This window comes from Bufo bufo, chromosome 1, assembly GCF_905171765.1.
Source record: "Bufo bufo chromosome 1, aBufBuf1.1, whole genome shotgun sequence".
Classification (NCBI taxonomy): domain Eukaryota; kingdom Metazoa; phylum Chordata; class Amphibia; order Anura; family Bufonidae; genus Bufo; species Bufo bufo.
Window position 1 is genome coordinate 719624514 of NC_053389.1, and position 22595 is coordinate 719647108.

Genomic DNA, 22595 nt, shown 5'->3' on the forward strand with positions numbered 1-22595 from the left:
AATGGGCATCTGTCACTCTTCGGTGTGGGAGGGAAACACCACACCGAGCATAGGAGGGAAGAGGGAAACAGGGAATCAGGCCTAAGAACCAGAGAAGAAAGATGGACACCTCCTAGTCAAAAACCCTAACCAAAATCCTGACTGACTACCAGTATGAACAGACCCCAAAGGTAGGTGAGTTCATACGCAGGAATACCTACAGTCCTATTTAGCCCTATAGGACCCTGGTACTAATGGCAGGGACAAGACTACCTGTTCCTCCAAAAGAAAGGACGAACAGGAGTCTACTTTGGGCCTAATACAAACAATAGGGAAATGCAAAACACAGAACTCAAACAAAATACAAAAGGGAAAGGAAAGACTTAACTACAAAGAGGCTATGGAAGCACCAGGAACTCAGCCGAGATCCAACCACAAACAATCCACAGGCACAGAAGCTATAAACCACACAGCATTGTGGGAGAAGCAACTATAAATAAGGAATGTTAAATGACCACATAAGCAACACCTAGGGGCAAGAGATGTGGCCATTACCAGAAACAACACAGACACCTATTGATCCACAAGGAAACCTGTCAGATCAAACCCTGTGTTGCCAGTCTCACAGATCTCCTGCCACTCACTGTCGCCGGAATGTCCGTATGTCTCGGTACGTCCTTGACAGTACCCCCCCCCCCCTTCTATGGGTGACCTCCGGGCAACCAGGACCAACCTTACCCGGGTGAGACCTGTGAAAAGCTTTCACCAAACGACTGCCATATGCCGGTACCCACACCCTCTCCTCTGGTCCATAACCCTCCTAGTGAACAAGATACTGAAGAGATCTACGGAGAACTCAAGAGTCGATTATCTTGGCGATCTGAAATTATAAACTACCGTCCACCATGACAGGAGCGGGTTGCAAGGAAGACGGCTCTAAAGGTTCAACATATCTTTTCAACAAAGATTTATAAAACACATTATGAATTTTCAGGGCCTGAGGAAGTTCAAGACGAAAAGCTACAGGATTAATAATGGCAGTTATCTTATGGACCAATAAAATTTCCAAGAAGGAACCTTCAACTTAATATTTCTTGTGGACAGCCACACAAAATTACCTACACTTAGGTCCGGACCATTCATACGTTTCCTGTCAGCCACACGTTTATACTTGTTGCCCATAATTATCAAGCCACATAGATGACAATGATGATGAAAAATGTTCCTTCTCAGAGATACCAGAAGTATCTGAACCAGAAGATTTGCCAAACTGCGGGTAAAACCCATATGCCCCAAAAAACAGCGACTTCCCAGTGGATTCCTGTCTACGATTAATTATGGCAAACTCTGCCAAAGACAAAAACGAAGACCACTCCTCCTGGTTCTCAGAGACAAAACATCTCAAGTAAGTCTCCAGACTCTGATTAGTACGCTCCATCTGTCCGTTCGACTGAGTATGAAAAGCCGAAGAAAAGGACAGTTGAACCCCCAGTACAGAACGCCTTCCAGAATCTGGACACAAACTGAGTCCTACGATCCGAGACCACGTCAGAGGGAATGCCATGGAGTTTCACAATGTTGTCAACAAACACTTGTGCAAATGTTTTAGCATTAGGTAGGCCCGGCAATGCTATTAAGTGCACCATTTTACTAAAGTAATCAACTACCACCAGAATAACTGTCTTTCCTGAAGAATAAGGTAGATCAGTGATAAGTGAATCAATGGATAAGTGAGTCCATGGTCTGAACTGAGATGGGCAATGGAAGTAGAGATCCGGAAAGCCGAGTATGTGTCACCTTAGCGCATGCACAGGTACTACAGGCTGACACATAGTCCTCAAAACACCTACGCAACCCTGGCCACCAGAATCTACGAGAGATGAGGTTGGCAGTGGATCTACTCCCAGGTTGTCCCGTGAGAACTGTACAGTGATGTTCCTCAAACACCTTGTGTCGCAATTCCGATGGCACAAACAGTTTCCCAGAGGGACAAGACTCCGGTGCGTCTCCCTGAACCTCTAACACCTTCACCTCTAGGTCAGGGTAAAGAGAGGATATCACCACCCCTTCCGACAGTATAGGACTTGGATTTTTAAAATCACCACCTCCAGGAAAACTACGTGACAAGGCATCTGCCTTGACGTTCTTAACGCCAGGACGATAGGTGACAGTGAAATTGAATCTGGTGAAAAACAAAGACCATCTGGCCTGCCTTGGGTTCAGCCGTTTTGCCGACTCCAGGTAAGCCAGGTTTTTGTGATCAGTGAACAACGTGATCGGATGAATCGCCGCTTCCAACCAAAGACACCATTCCTCAAAAGCCAACTTAATGGCCAGCAACTCTTTGTTACCCACATCATAATTTCTCTATGCGGAAGAGAGTTTTTTAGAGAAAATGGCACACCATTTACCAGATGACGGACCCTGCGATAAAACTGCTCCTACCCCCACCTCGGACACATCCACTTGCACAATGAAAGGTTGTGACACATCCTGCTGCACCAATATACAGTAGGGTCAGAAGAGAAGCATTCCTTAATCGCAGAAAAGGCTCGCAACTCCGAATCAGACCACTCTGAAACATCTGTGCCTTTCTTAGTCATGTCAGTTAAGGGTTTTACTATTGTCGAATAGTTCTGAATACATTTTTGGTAATAGTTGGTGAACCCCAAAAACCGCATAAGAGCCTTCAGATTTTCGGGTCCATCCCAGTCCAATACAGCACGGACTTTCTCTGGATCCATTCGAAAACCCAGAGATGACAGCAGGTAGCCTAAAAACTGCATTTCGTGTACAGCAAAACACACTTCTCGAGTCTTGTGTACAATTTATTATCTCTTAGGATCTGTAACAAAATAAATTAGAATGTCATCCAAATACACGACTAAAAACCTCCCCACCAGGTGATGAAACATGTAATTCACAAAATGCTGGAAAACCGCAGGAGCATTGGTCAACCCAAAAGGCATCACCAGGTTCTCAAAGTGCCCCTCAGGAGTATTAAAAGCCGTCTTCCATTCATCCCCTTCCTTGATCCTAACCAGATTATATGCCCCCTTTAATTCTAACTTGGAGAACACCTTGGCACCAACAATCTGGTTAAACAAATCGGGAATCAAAGAAAGAGGGTAAGGATCACGGACAGCAATCCGATTGAGTTCACGAAAATTCAGACATGGCTGAAGACCTCCGTCCTGTTTTTTTTTTAACAAAAAGGAACCCTGCTGCCACTGGAGACTTGGAAGGTCTTTACAAACTCTCGGCAATATACTCTCTCATGGCCAGTCTTTCAGGTCCAGAAAGGTTATACAATCTAGATTTTGGCAATTTAGCTCCTGGAATAAGGTTGATAGGACAATTATATTTCCGATGTGGAGGTTAATCCTGGCATCCACTCTCAGAAAATACATTGGCAAAATCAGATAGAAAAGAGGATAATGTCTTAGTAGTTAAAACAGAAAAAGATGTATTCAGACAATTGTCAATGCAATAATCACCCCAATCTAAAATCTGTCTAGCTTGCCAATCGATGGTTGGATTGTGCTTGCTTAACCATGGTAAACCCAGAACCACCGGATCAGGGAGACCCTCCAACACAAAACACGAGATAAATTCTGGATGAAAGTCACCCACTCTTAATCTGATATCATGCACATGTTTTTTTCTAATGCACTCGGTGACAACCTGTGCATACGGACGGACGGAGCATCAATCAGGTTCACCCCGGCCCCGCTGTCGATAAACACCTCAATCCCCACAGTTTTTCACTCTAGCGCCACCTCAGCAGTCAGGAGAAATCGGGCACTACTAGTCAAAGAGAAATGCACATTTCCTGACTCTCCTCTCACCCCTTCAAGAGTCAGATGGAAATTAAATGTCCCCCTTTTTTCTTTTTGCCGTTGAATGTATGGACATACTCTGATAAAATGTACCTTCTGTCCGCAGAAAAAACACACTCCCTTCCTATTACCAGTATGCTTAAAAGCAGATCCAGAAGTAGCCCCCCCTAATTGCATGGGTTTGCACGCCTCCCTAAACAAAATGAAATCATCACGTCCCCCAGAGAATCTGTCTGGGAGGGCAACCTTAGGCTCCAGATAGGCCTGGTCTCCACCACTACCACCAGGACCAACAGCCTGTGATCTCTGCATCTACTAGACGGTTGTGCGGAGGTCAGCTACCTCCAAAGACAGCCCTTGCAGCTGCCAGTGCAGCAATAGGATCCATGGCTGCACACAAACAAACAAAAAATGACGGTTTTGGCGGTTTATAATGTCACGCTTCGGTGTGGGAGGGAAACACCACACAGAGCATAAGAGGGAGACAGGGAATCAGGCCTGAGAACTAGGGAAGGAAGATGGACACCTCCTAGTGAAAATCCTAAAGACCCCAAAGGTAGGTGAGTTCATACAAAGCAATACCTAGAGTCCTATCTAGCCCTATAGGACCCTGATACTAATGGCAGGGACGAGACTACCTGTTCCTCCAAAAGGAAGGAAGGACGGACAGGGCCTCATCATGCCTGACCCCGTCAATCAAAGTGCAGAGGGCGCAGAAGTTTCAGAGAGAGCGGAGCCTCTAGGTGTAACAGCAACGCCCTCGTTGCTCCCACTGACTCATTTATATATATTAAAATTTCCTTTTTCTCAGCAACCTGAGCACATATGAACATGAGACCAACACAGATGCCTTCAGCTGCCAAGTGCACATGTAACAGATCAGCCAGTGTCATAGGGACAAATCTGCTGACAGCTGCCCTTTAATCTGTGCACAGAGCAATGGAATTAAAGTGGTTCTGCTACTTGTGGAAGGGTCCCTTAACAATAAATTGATTACAAAATATCACGCTGATGGAAACCTCGGCCTACAGTATCTATGGGGAAACTTAGCAGTGAGGCCAGTTTCAGACGAGCGTGTGGGAGCGTAAATTCCCGTAGTGAACTCTGCTCCTTTGACCAGACCACACGGCATTATAATGATCTATAATGCTGTGTGTCTCTGCCCGACCTCCACTGTAATAATTTGTACTTAGGGCCTTATGTGAGTACAAATCATTACAGATGATGTCCGGCAGACACACACAGCATTTTAGATCATTATAATGCCGTGCGGTCCTGTCACTACGGGAACCTGTGTGGACAGCGGCCATTTTATTTCTCCTGATGATTGCTCCCCAATCAAAATGAGCCATTATAACTAATGAAAAGTATTTGGGAATGTATTTATAATAAAGTAATATTTAAGTATTTTCATTTTCTTAATTCCCAGAGAACCCCTTTAAATGATATCAAGCTTTCTTTAGACTAGATGCTCACAATCCACACCTGTTTCTAAATGTCAGAATTCAGACGTGTGTTAGACGTTCATTGGGGTCTCAAAAAAACATCTACAGACTTGTTCTCTGCCACTGAGAGCTTCTCTGACAGCTTGATCAGTAGCCCTTATCTCTGAAATCCTGACAGCTGATAAACACTCCTTATAATTAATTTCTTATCAAGCTGATCAGGAGGGCATGTGAGCTGTCAGGAGTTCAGAGATAAGGACTACAGATCGAGCTGTCAGAGCAGCTCCCTAACGGATTCAGTGTGAGGCAGAGAGCATTCGTCTGTAGATGCCGTGAAACTGAAAGCGGTAAAGAAAAAACTGTTGAACATTTTTAATAAAAAAATGAATTTAGGCCAAAATGAGTAAATGCAGTTATAAAAGTTCAGACACTAACGGTATGTGTCGTAGAACAAATACAATAGAGTGTATTGACTTCCATTATGTACGAAAGTTACATGTCAATTGCAAATATGGCCTCCTGTGCTGCACCCCACTTGTGAATATCTTATTCCAGGCAGGCCAAGATAATAAATGTGCTCCACTATGTCAAGGCTGATTTTTTTCTTTGTTCATTATATCTGGTAACGTTCTTGAACCATTTTACAGGATTCATGGGCATTGTCTCCAGTTACTCCAGACACTGGCCACTGTTTCACCATCCATAACGGTGTAATTGATCCCAAAGCTGAAGACTTCCTAGCCTTTAACCAGTATTACTGCCTCAGCTGGGGCAGTTTTACGACCTTTTTGGAGAGCTTACAGAGGTTACTCCAGGACTATGCCATACCTATGGCAGTGATAAATGGAGACAAGATGAGAGCAGCAACACTAGATCAAGAGCTGGGTAGGACACCATCCGTATCCCAGCTTCTGTCTGTGCTAGAAAACAGATCTTGGGTTCAGAAACTCATGGGGCGAACTGGACAGCGTTATAAGGGAAGAGATGGGAAGGAGGCAGCCGCACGGAAGGTCCAGGCCACATGGCGAGGCTACAGAGAGAGAGTGGCGTATCTAGCTTATCGACGGCAGAGGTGGGCCGCCGGCGTTCTTGCAATTGCTTGGCTCCTGCATGTACAAAGATCCCGTGTAAAGAAGATGCTACAAGAGTCCAGTGAACGTCACTTACAGAACTTCCGAACCCGAGCCAAGGTGAGCAAATGGTGGATATTTTAATTTAGTTCCACTAATGGGCATTTACTGATTTTAAAGGAAAGGTGTATTTCATTTTCCTCCATTAGATTTTAGTGTGTAAAAGAGAAATTATGGTGTATTTTTGTAATTTGTTTTTAAACATCATAGTTACTTGGCGTTGACCAGATGTTTGCTGTGTGAGAGCTATACCCTTGTCACACAATGCGTTTAGCTTTTGCTGTATTTTTTATGTGATTTTGACCCTGCTGACTTTTTTTTTTGCTAACCGCTGCGCAGCAATCTGTGCCTAAAATATGACTAATATAGGTGTATTTCAGGATAATAAATGACCCCCATAGTATTTGCTATGGGGTCCAACAATTAAGGGGGGCCATTTCCATTCAGACATATGATGTAAACTGTGTTTCCTGATCTTAATAGTTTTACTATGGAACCCCATGGTCACCCTTTCTGTTTGCATTATCCCTTCACTGCAGAGTTACTTTTTGCATTATTCTTGTGTGCGTTATGGCAGTACTGTGACATCACTGTGTTTATTGCAATATTACTGTGTCTATTATTCCTATTCTGTGACATCACAGTCTTTATTATGCCTGTACTGTGACATCACTGTGTCTTCCTGTACTGTGACATTACAGTCTTTATTATCCCTGTACTGTGACATCACTGTGTGTTCTTGTACTGTGACATCACTGTCTTTATTATCCCTGTACTGTGACATCACTGTCTTTATTATCCCTGTACTGTGACATCACTGTGTGTTCTTGTACTGTGACATCACAGTCTTTATTATGCCTGTACTGTGACATCACAGTCTTTATTATCCCTGTACTGTGACATCACTGTGTGTTCTTGTACTGCGACATCACTGTCTTTATTATCGCTGTACTGTGACATCACTGTGTGTTCCTGTACTGTGACATCACTGTCTTTATTATGCCTGTACTGTGACATCACTGTGTGTTCTTGTACTGTGACATCACAGTCTTTATTATCCCTGTACTGTGACATCACTGTGTTCTTGTACTGTGACATCACTGTCTTTATTATGCGTGTACTGTGACATCACTGTGTGTTCTTGTACTGTGACATCACTGTGTGTTCCTGTACTGTGACATCACTGTGTTTTCCTGTACTGTGACATCACTGTGTGTTCCTGTACTGTGACATCACTGTGTGTTCCTGTTCTGTGACATCACTGTGTGTTCCTGTACTGTGACATCACTGTCTTTATTATGCCTGTACTGTGACATCACTGTGTGTTCCTGTACTGTGACATCACTGTCTTTATTATGCCTGTACTGTGACATCACTGTGTGTTCTTGTACTGTGACATCACAGTCTTTATTATCCCTGTACTGTGACATCACTGTGTTCTTGTACTGTGACATCACTGTGTTTATTGCAATATTACTGTGTCTATTATTCCTATTCTGTGACATCACAGTCTTTATTATGCCTGTACTGTGACATCACTGTGTCTTCCTGTACTGTGACATTACAGTCTTTATTATCCCTGTACTGTGACATCACTGTGTGTTCTTGTACTGTGACATCACTGTCTTTATTATCCCTGTACTGTGACATCACTGTCTTTATTATCCCTGTACTGTGACATCACTGTGTGTTCTTGTACTGTGACATCACAGTCTTTATTATGCCTGTACTGTGACATCACTGTGTGTTCTTGTACTGCGACATCACTGTCTTTATTATCGCTGTACTGTGACATCACTGTGTCTTCCTGTACTGTGACATCACAGTCTTTTTTATGCCTGTACTGTGACATCACTGTGTGTTCTTGTACTGTGACATCACTCTGTGTTTCTGTACTGTGACATCACTGTGTGTTCCTGTACTGTGACATCACTGTCTTTATTATGCCTGTACTGTGACATCACTGTGTGTTCTTGTACTGTGACATCACAGTCTTTATTATCCCTGTACTGTGACATCACTGTGTTCTTGTACTGTGACATCACTGTCTTTATTATGCGTGTACTGTGACATCACTGTGTGTTCTTGTACTGTGACATCACTGTGTGTTCCTGTACTGTGACATCACTGTGTGTTCCTGTACTGTGACATCACTGTGTTTTCCTGTACTGTGACATCACTGTGTGTTCCTGTTCTGTGACATCACTGTGTGTTCCTGTACTGTGACATCACTGTCTTTATTATGCCTGTACTGTGACATCACTGTGTGTTCCTGTACTGTGACATCACTGTCTTTATTATGCCTGTACTGTGACATCACTGTGTGTTCTTGTACTGTGACATCACAGTCTTTATTATCCCTGTACTGTGACATCACTGTGTTCTTGTACTGTGACATCACTGTCTTTATTATGCGTGTACTGTGACATCACTGTGTGTTCTTGTACTGTGACATCACTGTGTGTTCCTGTACTGTGACATCACTGTGTTTTCCTGTACTGTGACATCACTGTGTGTTCCTGTACTGTGACATCACTGTGTGTTCCTGTACTGTGACATCACTGTCTTTATTATGCCTGTACTGTGACATCACTGTGTGTTCTTGTACTGTGACATCACAGTCTTTATTATCCCTGTACTGTGACATCACTGTGTGTTCTTGTACTGTGACATCACAGTCTTTATTATGCCTGTACTGTGACATCACTGTGTGTTCTTGTACTGTGACATCACAGTCTTTATTATCCCTGTACTGTGACATCACTGTACTGTGACATCACTGTGTGTTCTTGTACTGTGACATCACTGTCTTTATTATGCCTGTACTGTGACATCACTGTGTGTTCTTGTACTGTGACATTACAGTCTTCATTATCCCTGTACTGTGACATCACTGTGTGTTCTTGTACTGTGACATCACAGTCTTTATTATGCCTGTACTGTGACATCACTGTGTGTTCTTGTACTGTGACATCACAGTCTTTATTATCCCTGTACTGTGACATCACTGTACTGTGACATCACTGTGTGTTCTTGTACTGTGACATCACTGTCTTTATTATGCCTGTACTGTGACATCACTGTGTGTTCTTGTACTATGACATTACAGTCTTCATTATCCCTGTACTGTGACATCACTGTTTCACAAACTGAAGGACCTGCGGAAGGGAAAATGCGGGATGCACACTGGTATCCGTGTTTTACGGATCCGTGATTTGCAGACCGCAAAAACGCATACAGCCGTGTGCATGAAGCCTTACACAGATGAGTCCATCCATGACATTCATGTGTGGCCCCATCTTTCTCACAGGCCTTTGAGTCTTATGCCTCCTTCACACGTCAGTGATTCAAGGACGTATGCTGCACGTGTTCTCCACAGACCGCACACATACCCATTCAATTTAAAGTGTGTATTCATACATCCGTGTTTTAAGCATGGGAGCATGAAATATTTTGGTCCGTGTTGCCCATTATAGTCTATGGGTCCCTGAAAAACACAGACACAACACGGAAGCCTTTCCTGTTTCATCCATGTTTCACAACCATTAGGAGGAGATGCTATGAAAATTAATTTTCATCTGTGCAGTGTCCGTAAAACACGGGTGACACACGGATCCTTCACGGACATCTTCACGGATGAATCTCTAACCATCTTATCATGGATTTCAGCACAGACATTTGAATGAGGCGTTACAGCTGCTGGTCTGTGTAGAAAATTGCTCATGTGAATTAACCCTTTGACTTTAATCAGACCTTGTTCAGTCCAGATGCTGTCTGTTGGGCTTCACCCGGATGGAGAAATAGTCCGTCTCAGGGCTCATGCACACGACCGTAGCCTGTTTTGCGGTCCACAAATTGCACATCCGCAAAACATAGATACCGGCCAGGAGCCTGCAGGTATTCTTTTCTCAGACGAGAATAGGACATGTTCTATTTTTTGGTGGGGCTACGGAGCGGACATACTGTGTGCTTTCCGCATCTTTTGCAGTTCAATTGAAGTGAATGGGTCCTCATTCTATCTGCAACAAATGCGGATCAGATGCGGACAAGAACCACGGTCGTGTGCACGAGCCCTGAATAAGCCCTAATAGAGATATGTTGCTGGATTTGCCATTTATTTTGCTTTAAATATTGCAATTTCCGCTGGTTCAGATGAATCCCTCAGTCGCTCTGTACGTCTAAATGCAGCATGTGCTTAATTATCCACTCCCACGTTATCTAGGCAATTAATAAATACCCAAATATGAAAATAAATTAATGTGACAAAACGAGCATAAATTGGCGCACCATTCCTCAGCGGAAGTGTGCCCTAAAGCAACATAATCATAAATTGACATTTAATGTACATTTCAGCCCTTCTCTTTGGCTTTACTCCAGGTTTTAATTGTGGCCAATTATTAAATTTTTATATATTTTTTTTTTTTTAGAGCTTCCTGCAGAATTTTATTCCTGATCACTTTTTCTTGTTCGGGCTCTACACGTCTTTGGTTTAGGGCATGTTCTCTTGTCAAGCGGTAGAGGCAGCAGAAAAAAATGGAACCATATTCATAGATCCAGCGGGATCTATGACCGTCCCAGGAAAGATGTTCACCAGGGGTGCACCTAGCCTTTCTGTTGCCTGAGGCGAAAACTGAAACGGCGCCTCTCCCTCTGATGCCAATTTCTTACCCCTTCGCCACAATAAAAAGCGCTCATTGCCCATGGTCCTTCTGCTGCACCCCTCTTGCCCCTTCCTGGTGCTGCCTGAGATGATCGCCTCACCTGGCCTCATTGGTGGTGCGCCCCTGATGTTTACCAATCTGTGGAGGCAAATCTGAAACACCAGTATGGCCTAACAAATCACAAAAATGTCTCCCTTTAAGGGTACATTCACATGACTATGTATTTTACGGTCCGCAAAACGCTGATGATATTCGTGTTGCATCTGTTTTTTTTATTTTGAAGACCCATTGACTTGGTCCGCCATGAACAGGATATGTTCTGTCTTTTGCGGAACGGACATACAGACGGAAAGTACACAGATCATTCAATCTTGGCTGTGACACTTGTTGCACGACTAGGGATTGCGGTGTAGCGCTGCAGCCATTGAACGTAGCTGGTTCACAGTGTGACTTGCAGGTTCCTGCAACCGTGACCCCAGAATCGGCCCAAAAAAATTCCAACACTGCTGAATTTTTTGTGATCCTTGGGTTGCGGCAACTTGCGAATCGCGCTGTGACCCTATTCAGTTTAGTGGCTACAGTGCTACACAGAGATCTTTGATTGTGCAATGAGGGTCACAGCCAAGAGCTCATTTGCATCCCTTTTTTCCCAAAATTCCAGAGGAGCCCGTATGGCCTGTAAGTCTCCTCACGCCAACTAAGGCGCTCTCTCCCCAAGGAGAGATAGTACCCACCAAATGATGTTCATTATTCAACCTCTTTCCACATGTTCTAATATCATACATTCTGAACCCCCTCCGCAAATGACATATTGTGGCTCTCACTCTTGGACCTTGGTCCGTCCATGCATTATATGGTTGGCCTTTCATTTGAGGGACCAGCAGGTAATGTATACTTAGCAGCCGCTTCCCTCGGTGGTCACATCTCATCACCAGGGGTTTCCAAAGCTGGATCCAAGCCGGCTTGGTGACTTGTCCTCTATCATTGTTCTCTTTAACGGCTCGTTCACATGTTCTGGATTTATTGGGGTTGTCAGAGAATAATAAAAATTTATTTTTTTAAATGTATCAGCATCATTAAAGCCTTAAAGGGAGTCTGTCACCACATTTGGGCATATTAGACTGATCAAATAGTGTTATATGTGCCTCCCAGAACTTAAAAACTGTACCTTTATTGTAGAAAACTGACCTTTCTTTTAGCCGAAAATGAACTTTTAAAATTATGTTAATGAGCCCTCTCAAGTGCCCAGGGCGGCGTCTCAATCCTCCGAGCCCCAGGCAGCACCTCCTCAATGGCTCATAACCCCGCCCTCCGTGTGCCTCTGCCCGCCCGTTTACTCCCCTCCTCTGTCCTTTTCCACTGCAGCTGCGCGGTCAAATTCGTAGCTGGCGCATGCGCAATGCGATGCCCGCTCCTGGCAGGGCATCGCAATACCTACTGCACATGCGCCCGCTACGAATTTGACCGCGCAGCTGCAGTGGAAAAGGACAGAGGAGGGGAGTAAACGGGCGGGCAGAGGAGCACGGAGGGCGGGGTTATGAGCCATTGAGGAGGTGCTGCCTGGGGCTCGGAGGATTGAGACGCCGCCCTGGGCACTTGAGAGGGCTCATTAACATAATGTTAAAAGTTCATTTTCGGCTAAAAGAAAGGTCCGTTTTCTACAATAAAGGTACTGTTTTTAAGTTCTGGGTGGCACATATAACACTATTTGATTAGTCTAATATGCCCAAATGTGGTGACAGACTCCCTTTAAATACTTTTAATTAACACCAAGTCTCTAATGTCTAGGGGTGTAGCAAGTCCATGACATGGGAGCATGCCCTAAAGGAAGAATTTACAGGGGCAGACTGGCCATAGACCCTACAGGGAAATTTCCAGGTGGACCAATGCCCAGGGCCGCCCAAGCCCTCCTCCAAGTACCGAACAATATGATGCTCCCAGCATCAGGTACTTACGCATCTGGCCGGTGGTGGAAAGTGCCCTCCAGCATTCAACTGTATTGCTGTCCTTAGGATGGAGATACAGTTAAATACTGCAGTGGGGATGGCAGTATTTTATGCCAAACTGTGGTATTTGGTTCTGTTGGGGCGGTATTATGTGCTGCTGGCCTTGCCTACTTATGTTGGCCCTGCCTTCTGTCAATTTGGACCCACCTACGACAGGGGGCCACTTTTATTTTATTTATTTTTTCAGGGCCACATTAAGTTCCCAGTCCCTTCCTGGAGGAATATCAAATGTAGAACACAAAAAACCTTTAATATACATAAAAAATGCAATCAGAAGCCAGTAGATGCCTCTCGACAACACATCCTGCCCCGGCTTTGACCCTTTTTAGCCTTGTCATAGGATCACTGACTGGAGCCAAATCACCATCCACATCAATGTGCACAGACATACCTACCTGCAAAGATGGACTGAGGTTCCTCGGGACCACCAGAAGAAATTATTCTTGGGGCCCAACCCCATATCATTAATAAAGTCTAATAGGTTTTGATTCATACACATAGACCCTAGTGGCCAGTGATTGGCTCTGAAGGCAGCTCCAAATGTTATATTTTCTACTTTCCTTTGGGGCCCACTGTAGCATGGACCTACTGGAGGATACTCTGGCACCCTGGTGGGCCAGTCCGACGCTGCCTACCTGCACCTGCTCCAGTTCCGCCAGTAAGGGCTCATGCACACGAACGTGTGTGGCCCGTATTGCGGCCCGCAATTCGCCAGATACGGAGCGGTGAGGATCGGAGGCACGGAGTGGAAGCCCACTGAAGCACTACGGAGCCCTTCTGTGGGATTTGGGTCTGTGCCCCCAAAAAATTGAACATTTTCAATTTTTTTGCAGTGCAGACTGAATCTCGCGGATCACAGACCCATTCAAGTGAATGGGTCCGCATCCGCAAACGTCGGTCACACAGCCGGTGCCCGTGTATTGCTGTCCGCAACACGGGCATGGGGCGCACAGGTTCATGCGCATTAGCCCTTAGGATGTGAACCTTTCCATAGTGGGGAGGATAGGTTTATACGGTTGTGACCGCGGGTGGGCGGTGTGATTTGTAGGGTCACCATCAACCAGATGTTGAAAGCTAATGGCGCAGAGACAGTCTAACATCTCGGAGAGGAACAGCCTGTGTACGTTGCGGTATCAAACCTCTCCTCACTTACTGGGGGGGGGATTAAACACCTCTGTGCTGTCATTGCTCTGTCAAGAAGTATTTAACACGGCCTTTTAATTAGTGCGCACCATTTAATTTATATTTGCTTTACCTCCCACCTACCCCCCCCCCCCACCCCCCACCCCACACTTTCCGTGTTAATTCATATTCTTTTAATTAAAGCGAATACGGCCTTAATCTCCCCTCGCCAGCCGCATCATGCAGCCTCCTAATTAAATTAATTGGGGAGGGGGAGGGGGGGGGGGTGTGCGGAGATGTTTTTAAAGCATATAATTAAATCAATTAATATAATTTAAGCTTGGATTAACCGTACGGCAGGATGAAGGGAAGGAAGCTTAAGACCCCCCTCGCCCTCGCCGATAAGTGTGTTCCAGACTGCCTCTCTCACTCATTGCTCTTCCCTTGATTTTTTAGCATCTGGCATCCAACTGGAATCACATCAGGACGTGCAGGAGGAGCATTATCCATATCCCATCATTAGGTAAAGAGCTCTTAGCCTCCAGATCTATCAACCACCTCTATTACCCAGCACATTACGCTTCCCTGATTGAGTTCAGCGCGGGGACCTTCTCTTATTCAGATGGGTCTCTGCAGGAAAATGTTCTCGACATGATGAGAGTGATATTACCAGGCCCGCACTAGAAGCGGCGTTTAATTCGGGGAGTTAAACAAATAAACTCATTATGGGATGTGGGGGATAAAGGAGGGAGATGAGCAGCCGAGGGGCCATTTCCTATAATTTGCTTTTCATCTGTGTGAAATGAGTTAAGAAACTTCTGCGTGTATGTGCGTAATGAACACAGAGCCGTGTGACTACATGTGCATTGTCCGCCCTTCCGTGTGGATATGGCGTGTACGCCGATTGCGCGCCCCGCTTATCGGCTTGTATAACGCCTGCGTGTCACCGCGGGGCTTGTGTTTGTGTTACCGCCTAGGTCGCTGCTTTTCCGACTATACCCAACGTTCACCTAAATGTAGCCCCTGGGGTCAGGTACCCCCTTCGCCCCCCCCCCCCCCCCCCCCCCCCCCCAAATTCTCGCGCTGGCGCTTTGGGATATTGCTTGTGCACTCTTTTTAATCAAATGTGCAGTCAAAATGATAAGCTACATTGTCGGAAATTATTTAGTTCTAATTACCAGCAGATGGGCTGCTTTATCTGCACCTAGGGCGCGCGAGCAAGAGGAAATGCTGTGTGAACAAGAATAATTAAGAAGTTGAATAGTGTTTTTTGCGCTTAAATAATCTGCAGTTTCATGTTAATTAGCACTAATGTAATTATTTAATTACATTTATGAATTGGAGGAACTTAAAAGAGGTTTCCGGCGCAAAGTGCAGGCAAATAGGTGTGCAGGGGCCCCTGGGGAAAGCTTCCTCCCCCACCGCTCGGTGAGTAGATGTATAGGAAGGCTTGGTATCTGGGTTACTAGTGTAGGTATTAGCACATGGTACAAGTGACTTAGCAAAGTAAAATACATCCTAAAGAGGAGCTGCCCCCTCTCCTGACATGTCTGTTTTTAGTAACTACTAGCATATCCCATGTATTAACAATTCTACAGCATCTATTCGTATCTGTTGTGGCAGTCCTTTTTTAGTTCTACTATAAGTTATGAATGACTAGCAGTTAAAAAAAAAAAAAAAAAGGTCCAGATGGGTGTTACCAGTTAGGGGTGTGCCCCTGCACAGTCTGGCACTGATTGGATAGTGTCAGAAGAGGTGGCTACTACAAGTTATGAATTGGATAGTTTGCATTGTAGGTCCAGATAGGTATTACCAGTGATTGGATAGTTTGCAGTGAAGGTCTAGATGGGTGTTACCAGTGATTGGATAGTGTCAGAAGAGGTGGCTACTACAAGGTATGAATTAATTACTAGCAGTTGGCAGTAAAGGTCCAACTGGGTGATACCATTTGGAGGTGTGACCCTGCACAGTCTGGCACTGATTGGATAGTGTCTGGAGAGGTGGGTAAGGTTCAGATGGGGGATACCAATTGGGGGTGTGCCCCTGCATAGTCTGACACTGGCATCACTGATTGGATAGTGTCAGGAGAGGTGGCTAATGGAAGTTTTGAATGAATTACTATCAGTTTGCAGTGAAGGTCCAGGTGGGTGTTACCACTGATTGGATAGCGTCAGAAGAGGTGGCTACTATAAGTGAATGAATTACTAGCAGTTTGCAGTGAAGGTTCAACTGGGTGATACCATTTGAAGGTGTGCTCCTACACAGTCTGACACTGACAGCACTGGTTGGGTAGTGTCCGGAGAGGTGGCTAATAGAAGTTATGTATGAATTATCTGCAGTGTACAGTGCAGGTTCAGATGGGTGATACCAGTTGGGGGTGTGCCCCTGCACATCCTACAAAAAGATAGATCGGAGAATCATTACGTTACCTAATTAGGTTGAAGTCCATCCATAGGAGGTAATCCTACAAACGTCTGATCCTCAAAAGGGATTTGTGGGTGCACGCAGTATAGGGCCTTGGCTCGGTGGTCCCAGTATTAGTATCCAAAAGAGATCCGTAGCACTCCTTATAATTTCAAAGCATCAAATGTGTTTATTCACCAGGCAACATCATTGCAGTGCGACGTTTCGACTCAAATGAGTCTTCCCCTGCACATCCTGACACTGGCAGCACTGATTGGGTAGTGTCCAGAGAGGGGGCTAGTAGAAGTTATGTATGAATTATCTGCAGTGTACAGTGAAGGTTCAGATGGGTGATACCAGTTGGGGGTGTGGCCCTGCACAGTCTGACACTGACAGCACTGACTGTATAGTGTCCGGAAAGGTGGCTAATAGAAGTTATGAATGAATTACTAGCAGTTTGTAGTGAAGGTCCAGATGGGTGTTACCAGTTGAGGGTGTGCCCCTGCGTAGTCTGACACTGGCAGCACTGATTGGATAGTGGCCATTGATGGTTTGATTGTAATGAAACCATGTGATGAATACGGTAAGTCGTTTTGGCACATTTGGCTCTGAGAATCTATCTGATATGCTTAGGCCTATTGCACACGACCGTATGGCTTTTTCAGAGTTTTGCAGTCCGTTTTTTACGGATCCGTTGTTCCGTTTTTTGTTTCCGTTGTGTTTCCGTTTCTGTTCCGTTTTTCCGTTCCGTTTTTCCGTATGGCATGTACAGTATACAATAATTACATAGATAAAATTGGGCTGGGCATAACATTTTCAATAGATGGTTCAGGAAAAAACGGAACGGAAACGGAAGACATACGGATGCATTTCCGTATGTGTTCCGTTTTTTTTGCGGACCCATTGACTTGAATGGAGCCACGGACCGTGATTTGTGGGCAATAATAGGACATGTTCTATGTTAAAACGGAACGGAAAAACGGAAATACGGAAACGGAATACATACGGAGTACATTCCGTTTTTTTTGCGGAACCATTGAAATGAATGGTTCCGTATACGGACCGTATACGGAACGCAAAAAACGGCCAGTAAACGGGAAAAAAAAAACGGCCGTGTGCAGGAGGCCTTAATGAACTATATTTGCTAAACGGGTTCATCAGAATAAAAAAAAAAAAGCACCTGTTTCCAGAACCAGCGCCACTCTTCTCCATAGGTTGTGACTGGTATTGCAAGTGAATGAAACTCATCCGGACACAACCGATGGCCAGGGAGTGTTACTGGGAAAAAGCTGAACCAATTTATAGTCATTGCTGATTAGATTGGAATATTTTCACACGGTGTCCTAGAACTAGGACATGACTAATATTAGAGTACACAAGTGCCATCGCTCGTATACTCAGTCCCCTTCTCTATCATAGCCGTACATTGCTGGGCTCTGCTCCATAAAATGACATCATGACCTCTTAAACATGGCACATATTATTTTTCCCCAATAATTTAGCCACATGCACTATTGGTGCTCAGGACTGGGATTACTAAGGGGGGTTAGAAGAGCCATTATCATAGACACCACCGGGGAATACTGAGTTAATAGAGGTGGGGTCTCTAGGCCAGATTGGAGAGCAGTTATAAAGAGCGTCTCCTGCTGTGGAGGACCTGGCTTGTCCTGCATTAAACAACCAGCCTACTGGTTAAAATGGACTCTGTGTAATGCTCCATTTCCCCTGTGGGGGCGCTGCAGGGAAATTAGGAACATTTATGGGCCGGTTTCCACACAGAACACAGCTGATTGTTGGGGGATAGTTTGTGATTAGATTATTTAAAAAAAATTAACTCTCTATGGGCTCATGCACACGACCGTATGTATTTTGCGGTCCGCAAAAAACGGATATGCAAAAAATACGGATGACATCCGTGTGCATTCCGTATTTTGCGGAACGTAACAGCTGGCCCTTCATAGAACAGTACTATCCTTGTCCGTAATGCGGACAATAATAGGACATGTTCTATTTTTTTTGCGGAACGGAAATACGGACATACGGAAACGGAATGCACATGGAGTAACTTCCGTTTTTTTTTTGCGGACCCATTGAAGTGAATGGTTCCGCATACGGTCCGCAAAAAAACACCGGAATGGACATGGAAAGAAAATATGTTTGTGTGCATGAGGCCCCTAACAAGTAGGTACTGTCCAAAGCGGAGAACCCCTTTACTGATTAATTCTTGTCGATTTCAGGCTATACGGAAAAGCAGAGAACTCGAACCCACGACCTGCATATCCAGCAGAACCTGCAGATAGGGCGACTGTGCGACATAACAGGTGACTGAATCTCCGTGGTCAGGGCGGTGCGGAAGGATATCCAGGCTGTTATTTATTTGACTTGAAAATGAGAAATGGTGTGTGAAATAGTTTGCTGTGGGCAATGGAGCAATAGGAGTAATTACAGGGCGCAGTTACATAAAGCAAGGAGTGGATGGAGATATGGATGGTGTATAGAGCAGGAGCGAGAAGAGGAGCTACGGACAGTCATGCATCTGTGTAATATTACAGGGGGTTGAAATTAATTGCTATATGAAATGTCAGCTACGAATAATAATATATAGAAAGATGGATAGATAGATAATGACAGAAGTAGGGTACTTTCACACTAGCGTTTTGGTTTTACGATATTGAGTTCCGTCACAGGAGCTCAATATCGGAAAAAACGGATCAGTTTTATCCTAAGGGTCCATTCACACGTCCGTGGTGTATTGCGGATCCGCAATACATCGGCCGGCACCCCCCATAAAACTGCCTATTCTTGTCCGCATTGCGGACAAGAATGGGACATGTTCTATTTTTTTGGCGGGGCCGCTCTCCGGAAATACGGATGCAGAGAGCACATAGTGTGCTCTCCGCATCCATTCCTGCCCCATTGAGAATGAATGGGTCCGCACCCGTTCCCGATATTGTGGAGCGGATGTGGACCCATTTGCGGACGTGTGAATGGACCCTAAGGCTACTTTCACACTTGCGGCAGAGTGATCCGGCAAGCAGTTCCGTCGCCTTTAACTGCCTGCCGGATCAGGCAATCTGCATGCACATGGACAGCATTTGTAGACGGATCCGGATCCGTCTTACAAATGCATTGCAGGAACGGATCCGTCTCTCTGTTTGTCATACGGAAAAACGGATCAGTTTCTATTTTTTTTTCTCACATTTTTACCGGACGGATCCGGCATTGCGGTGTTTTTAACTGAAGACATCCTGATGCATCCTGAACGGATTGCTCTCTATTCAGAATGCATTAGGATAAAACTGATCAGTTCTTTTCCGGTATTGAGCCCCTGTGACGGAACTCTATGCCAGAAAAGAATAACGCCAGTGTGAAAGTATCCTAATGCATTCTGAATGGAGAGCATTCCGTTCAGTATGTATCAGGATGCATCAGTTCAGTCCCTCTTACGTTTTTTGGCCGGAGAAAATACCGCAGCATGCTGCAGTTTTCTTTCCGGCCAAAAATACTGAGCACTTGCCAGAATGCCGGATCCGGCATTAATTTACATTGAAGTGTATTAGTGCCGGATTAAGTGTTTTGGCAAAACGGATCCGGCTTTCCGCAGACCTTTAAAAATGCAAAATAAATTAATACCGGATCCGTTTTTCCGGATGACACCGGAGAGACGTATCTGGTATTTCAATGCATTTATCAGACGGATCCGTCTGACAAATGTCATCAGTTTGTGTCCGGATTGCCGGATGCGGCAGGCAGTTCTGGCGACGGAACTGCCTGCCAGAATCCTCTGCCGCAAGTGTGAAAGTAGCCTTAGATAGATTGAGAGATAGATATTAGATAGATAGATGTGGGATAGACAGACAGATAGATAGAGAGACAGAAAGATAAATAAATAAATATTAGATAGAGACAGAAAGATAAATAAATAAATAAATATTAGATAGAGACAGATATTAGATAGATAGAGACAGATATTAGATAGAGGCAGATATTAGATAGAGGCAGATATTAGATAGAGGCAGATATTAGATAGAGGCAGATATTAGATAGAGGCAGATATTAGATAGATAGAGACAGATATTAGATAGAGGCAGATATTAGATAGAGGCAGATATTAGATAGAGGCAGATATTAGATAGAGGCAGATATTAGATAGAGGCAGATATTAGATAGAGGCAGATATTAGATAGAGACAGATATTAGATAGATAGAGACAGATATTAGATAGAGACAGATATTAGATAGAGGCAGATATTAGATAGAGGCAGATATTAGATAGAGGCAGATATTAGATAGAGGCAGATATTAGATAGAGACAGATATTAGATAAATAGACAGATATTAGATAGATAGATATTAGATAGAGGCAGATATTAGATAAATAAATACATGTTAGATAGAATCAGCCCATAACCATTTTCACACTCCACGCCATGATATAATATTGCCCCTTTCATTACTGCAGATGCGAACTGACCACAAAATCAGCACCTTCCCATTCCTGATATTGTGAGGAGTGATGTGACGGAGACCCAGTCCTTCTAGATGACGTCCCCCATTTCTCTGTTACCCCCAGTATAGGAGCAGAATATAATTACAGCAATATTTCACATCTTATTCCCCTGCACTGTAATATATGCATCTCATTACGTTCCATTGACCCGGATCCCCTTTCCAGAACTACCTAATGCATTTTCCTATTCACACAAAGGAGGCCAGTGTGAGAAGTGAGCTGTGCCTCCACCCTACCAGCACCATGGTGGATGCACAGGGTACACAAACTGTACTGGAATCCTGCGCTTATTGTCAACTTTTCTCTTCTAGACCCCAACGTGGACGTCATCTATATTTCCCCTGTGAAAGTGGATGCGGAGACAGAGCCATATTACCGCAAGCTTCTCGGTCTGCGGGCAGCAGTATTATCTGGGAACCCCCAGGATGCCAGCGAGCTGCATGACCGATTTACCATCCTCACCCCTGAGGCTGTGGACACATTCCCTGTAAGTCCTTATGGCGAATAACATCCTACATAAAGCAAATCAAATGTCGGGATTGTCTCTTTATATTAATAACCCGATACCCCACTACACTGGTTATATGAGGAATAAGCAAAGCATATGTCATGTGCGTATACAGGAATATCTGCCAACACCGAGACCCCCTCCCCCGCTACATGAAGTCTGCCCCTCGCAGAACCCCGTTTTGTCTCCTTTATATCTCCAATTGATTTTCTCTCCGTGTTACTGCCTCAATATAAGCCAGGAGGGCGGCATGGGATGAGTTAGCGTTACACAAAAGGCTGGCAGCCTCTTCTCCGAGTGACAGAAGGATAATTCTGCGTGGATCAAATAAATACAGATGTGTAGTAATTAGTTCTATTCCCACAGAGGCCATTTCTGCAGCACTAAAGATGTGAGCGATTATAGCATCACCTCAACAGCTTTTATCAATTTAAGGAGCTCAACTACAGCAGAGGTCACCACTCAGCCACGGATCAATCATGGAGTTTTTTGATGGCTAAGCAGAGTAATGAACTAGAGATAGAGCCATTCAAACGGCAAACACCAGATCTCTGGGGCTCAGCCAAACCTCTCGGAGACGACCCACCCAAAATTGCACTGAAAGCGGTCTTCTATAAGGGGGTGGTCTTCTTGTAGAAGATAGTCAGTAGGCATAACATATGGTGGAACTGAAAATCTCGACTGGAGAAAGAGGTGGTGTTTTAGAGAGGTTTCGCTGTATATAGTTTTTTATGTCTTTACTAGGTTTTCCGATAAAGAGGGCTTAACTATAATGAAAGAAATGCTGCAAACGCTAGAATGGGAAAGAACACCTATAAATAATGCACCAACTGTAAATGACTGTAAAAATACTCATTTTATTGAATGTATCTTGTTATAATATAATAAAAAAAAAGTAAAAAGGAAAAGAAGTATCCACACGAGAAGTCTGCAGTGGGCATAGGAAATAATGACATAATAATAATAATAATAATATTAAATGCAAAAAAAAA

At 44.4% G+C, this 22595-nt stretch overlaps 1 protein-coding gene across 1 annotated transcript in view; it reads left to right on the forward strand.

Annotated features, from left to right (window-relative positions):
• The window catches only part of IQCH (IQ motif containing H), a 141165-nt gene that overhangs the window by 50826 nt on the left and 67744 nt on the right, over positions 1 to 22595 (forward strand). Inside the window, exons 9-12 of the mRNA XM_040414305.1 lie at positions 5911 to 6453; positions 14639 to 14705; positions 18823 to 18906; positions 21407 to 21582. Coding sequence (XP_040270239.1) covers positions 5911 to 6453; positions 14639 to 14705; positions 18823 to 18906; positions 21407 to 21582 — 870 coding nt within the window. The remainder of the gene's footprint in view (positions 1 to 5910; positions 6454 to 14638; positions 14706 to 18822; positions 18907 to 21406; positions 21583 to 22595) is intronic.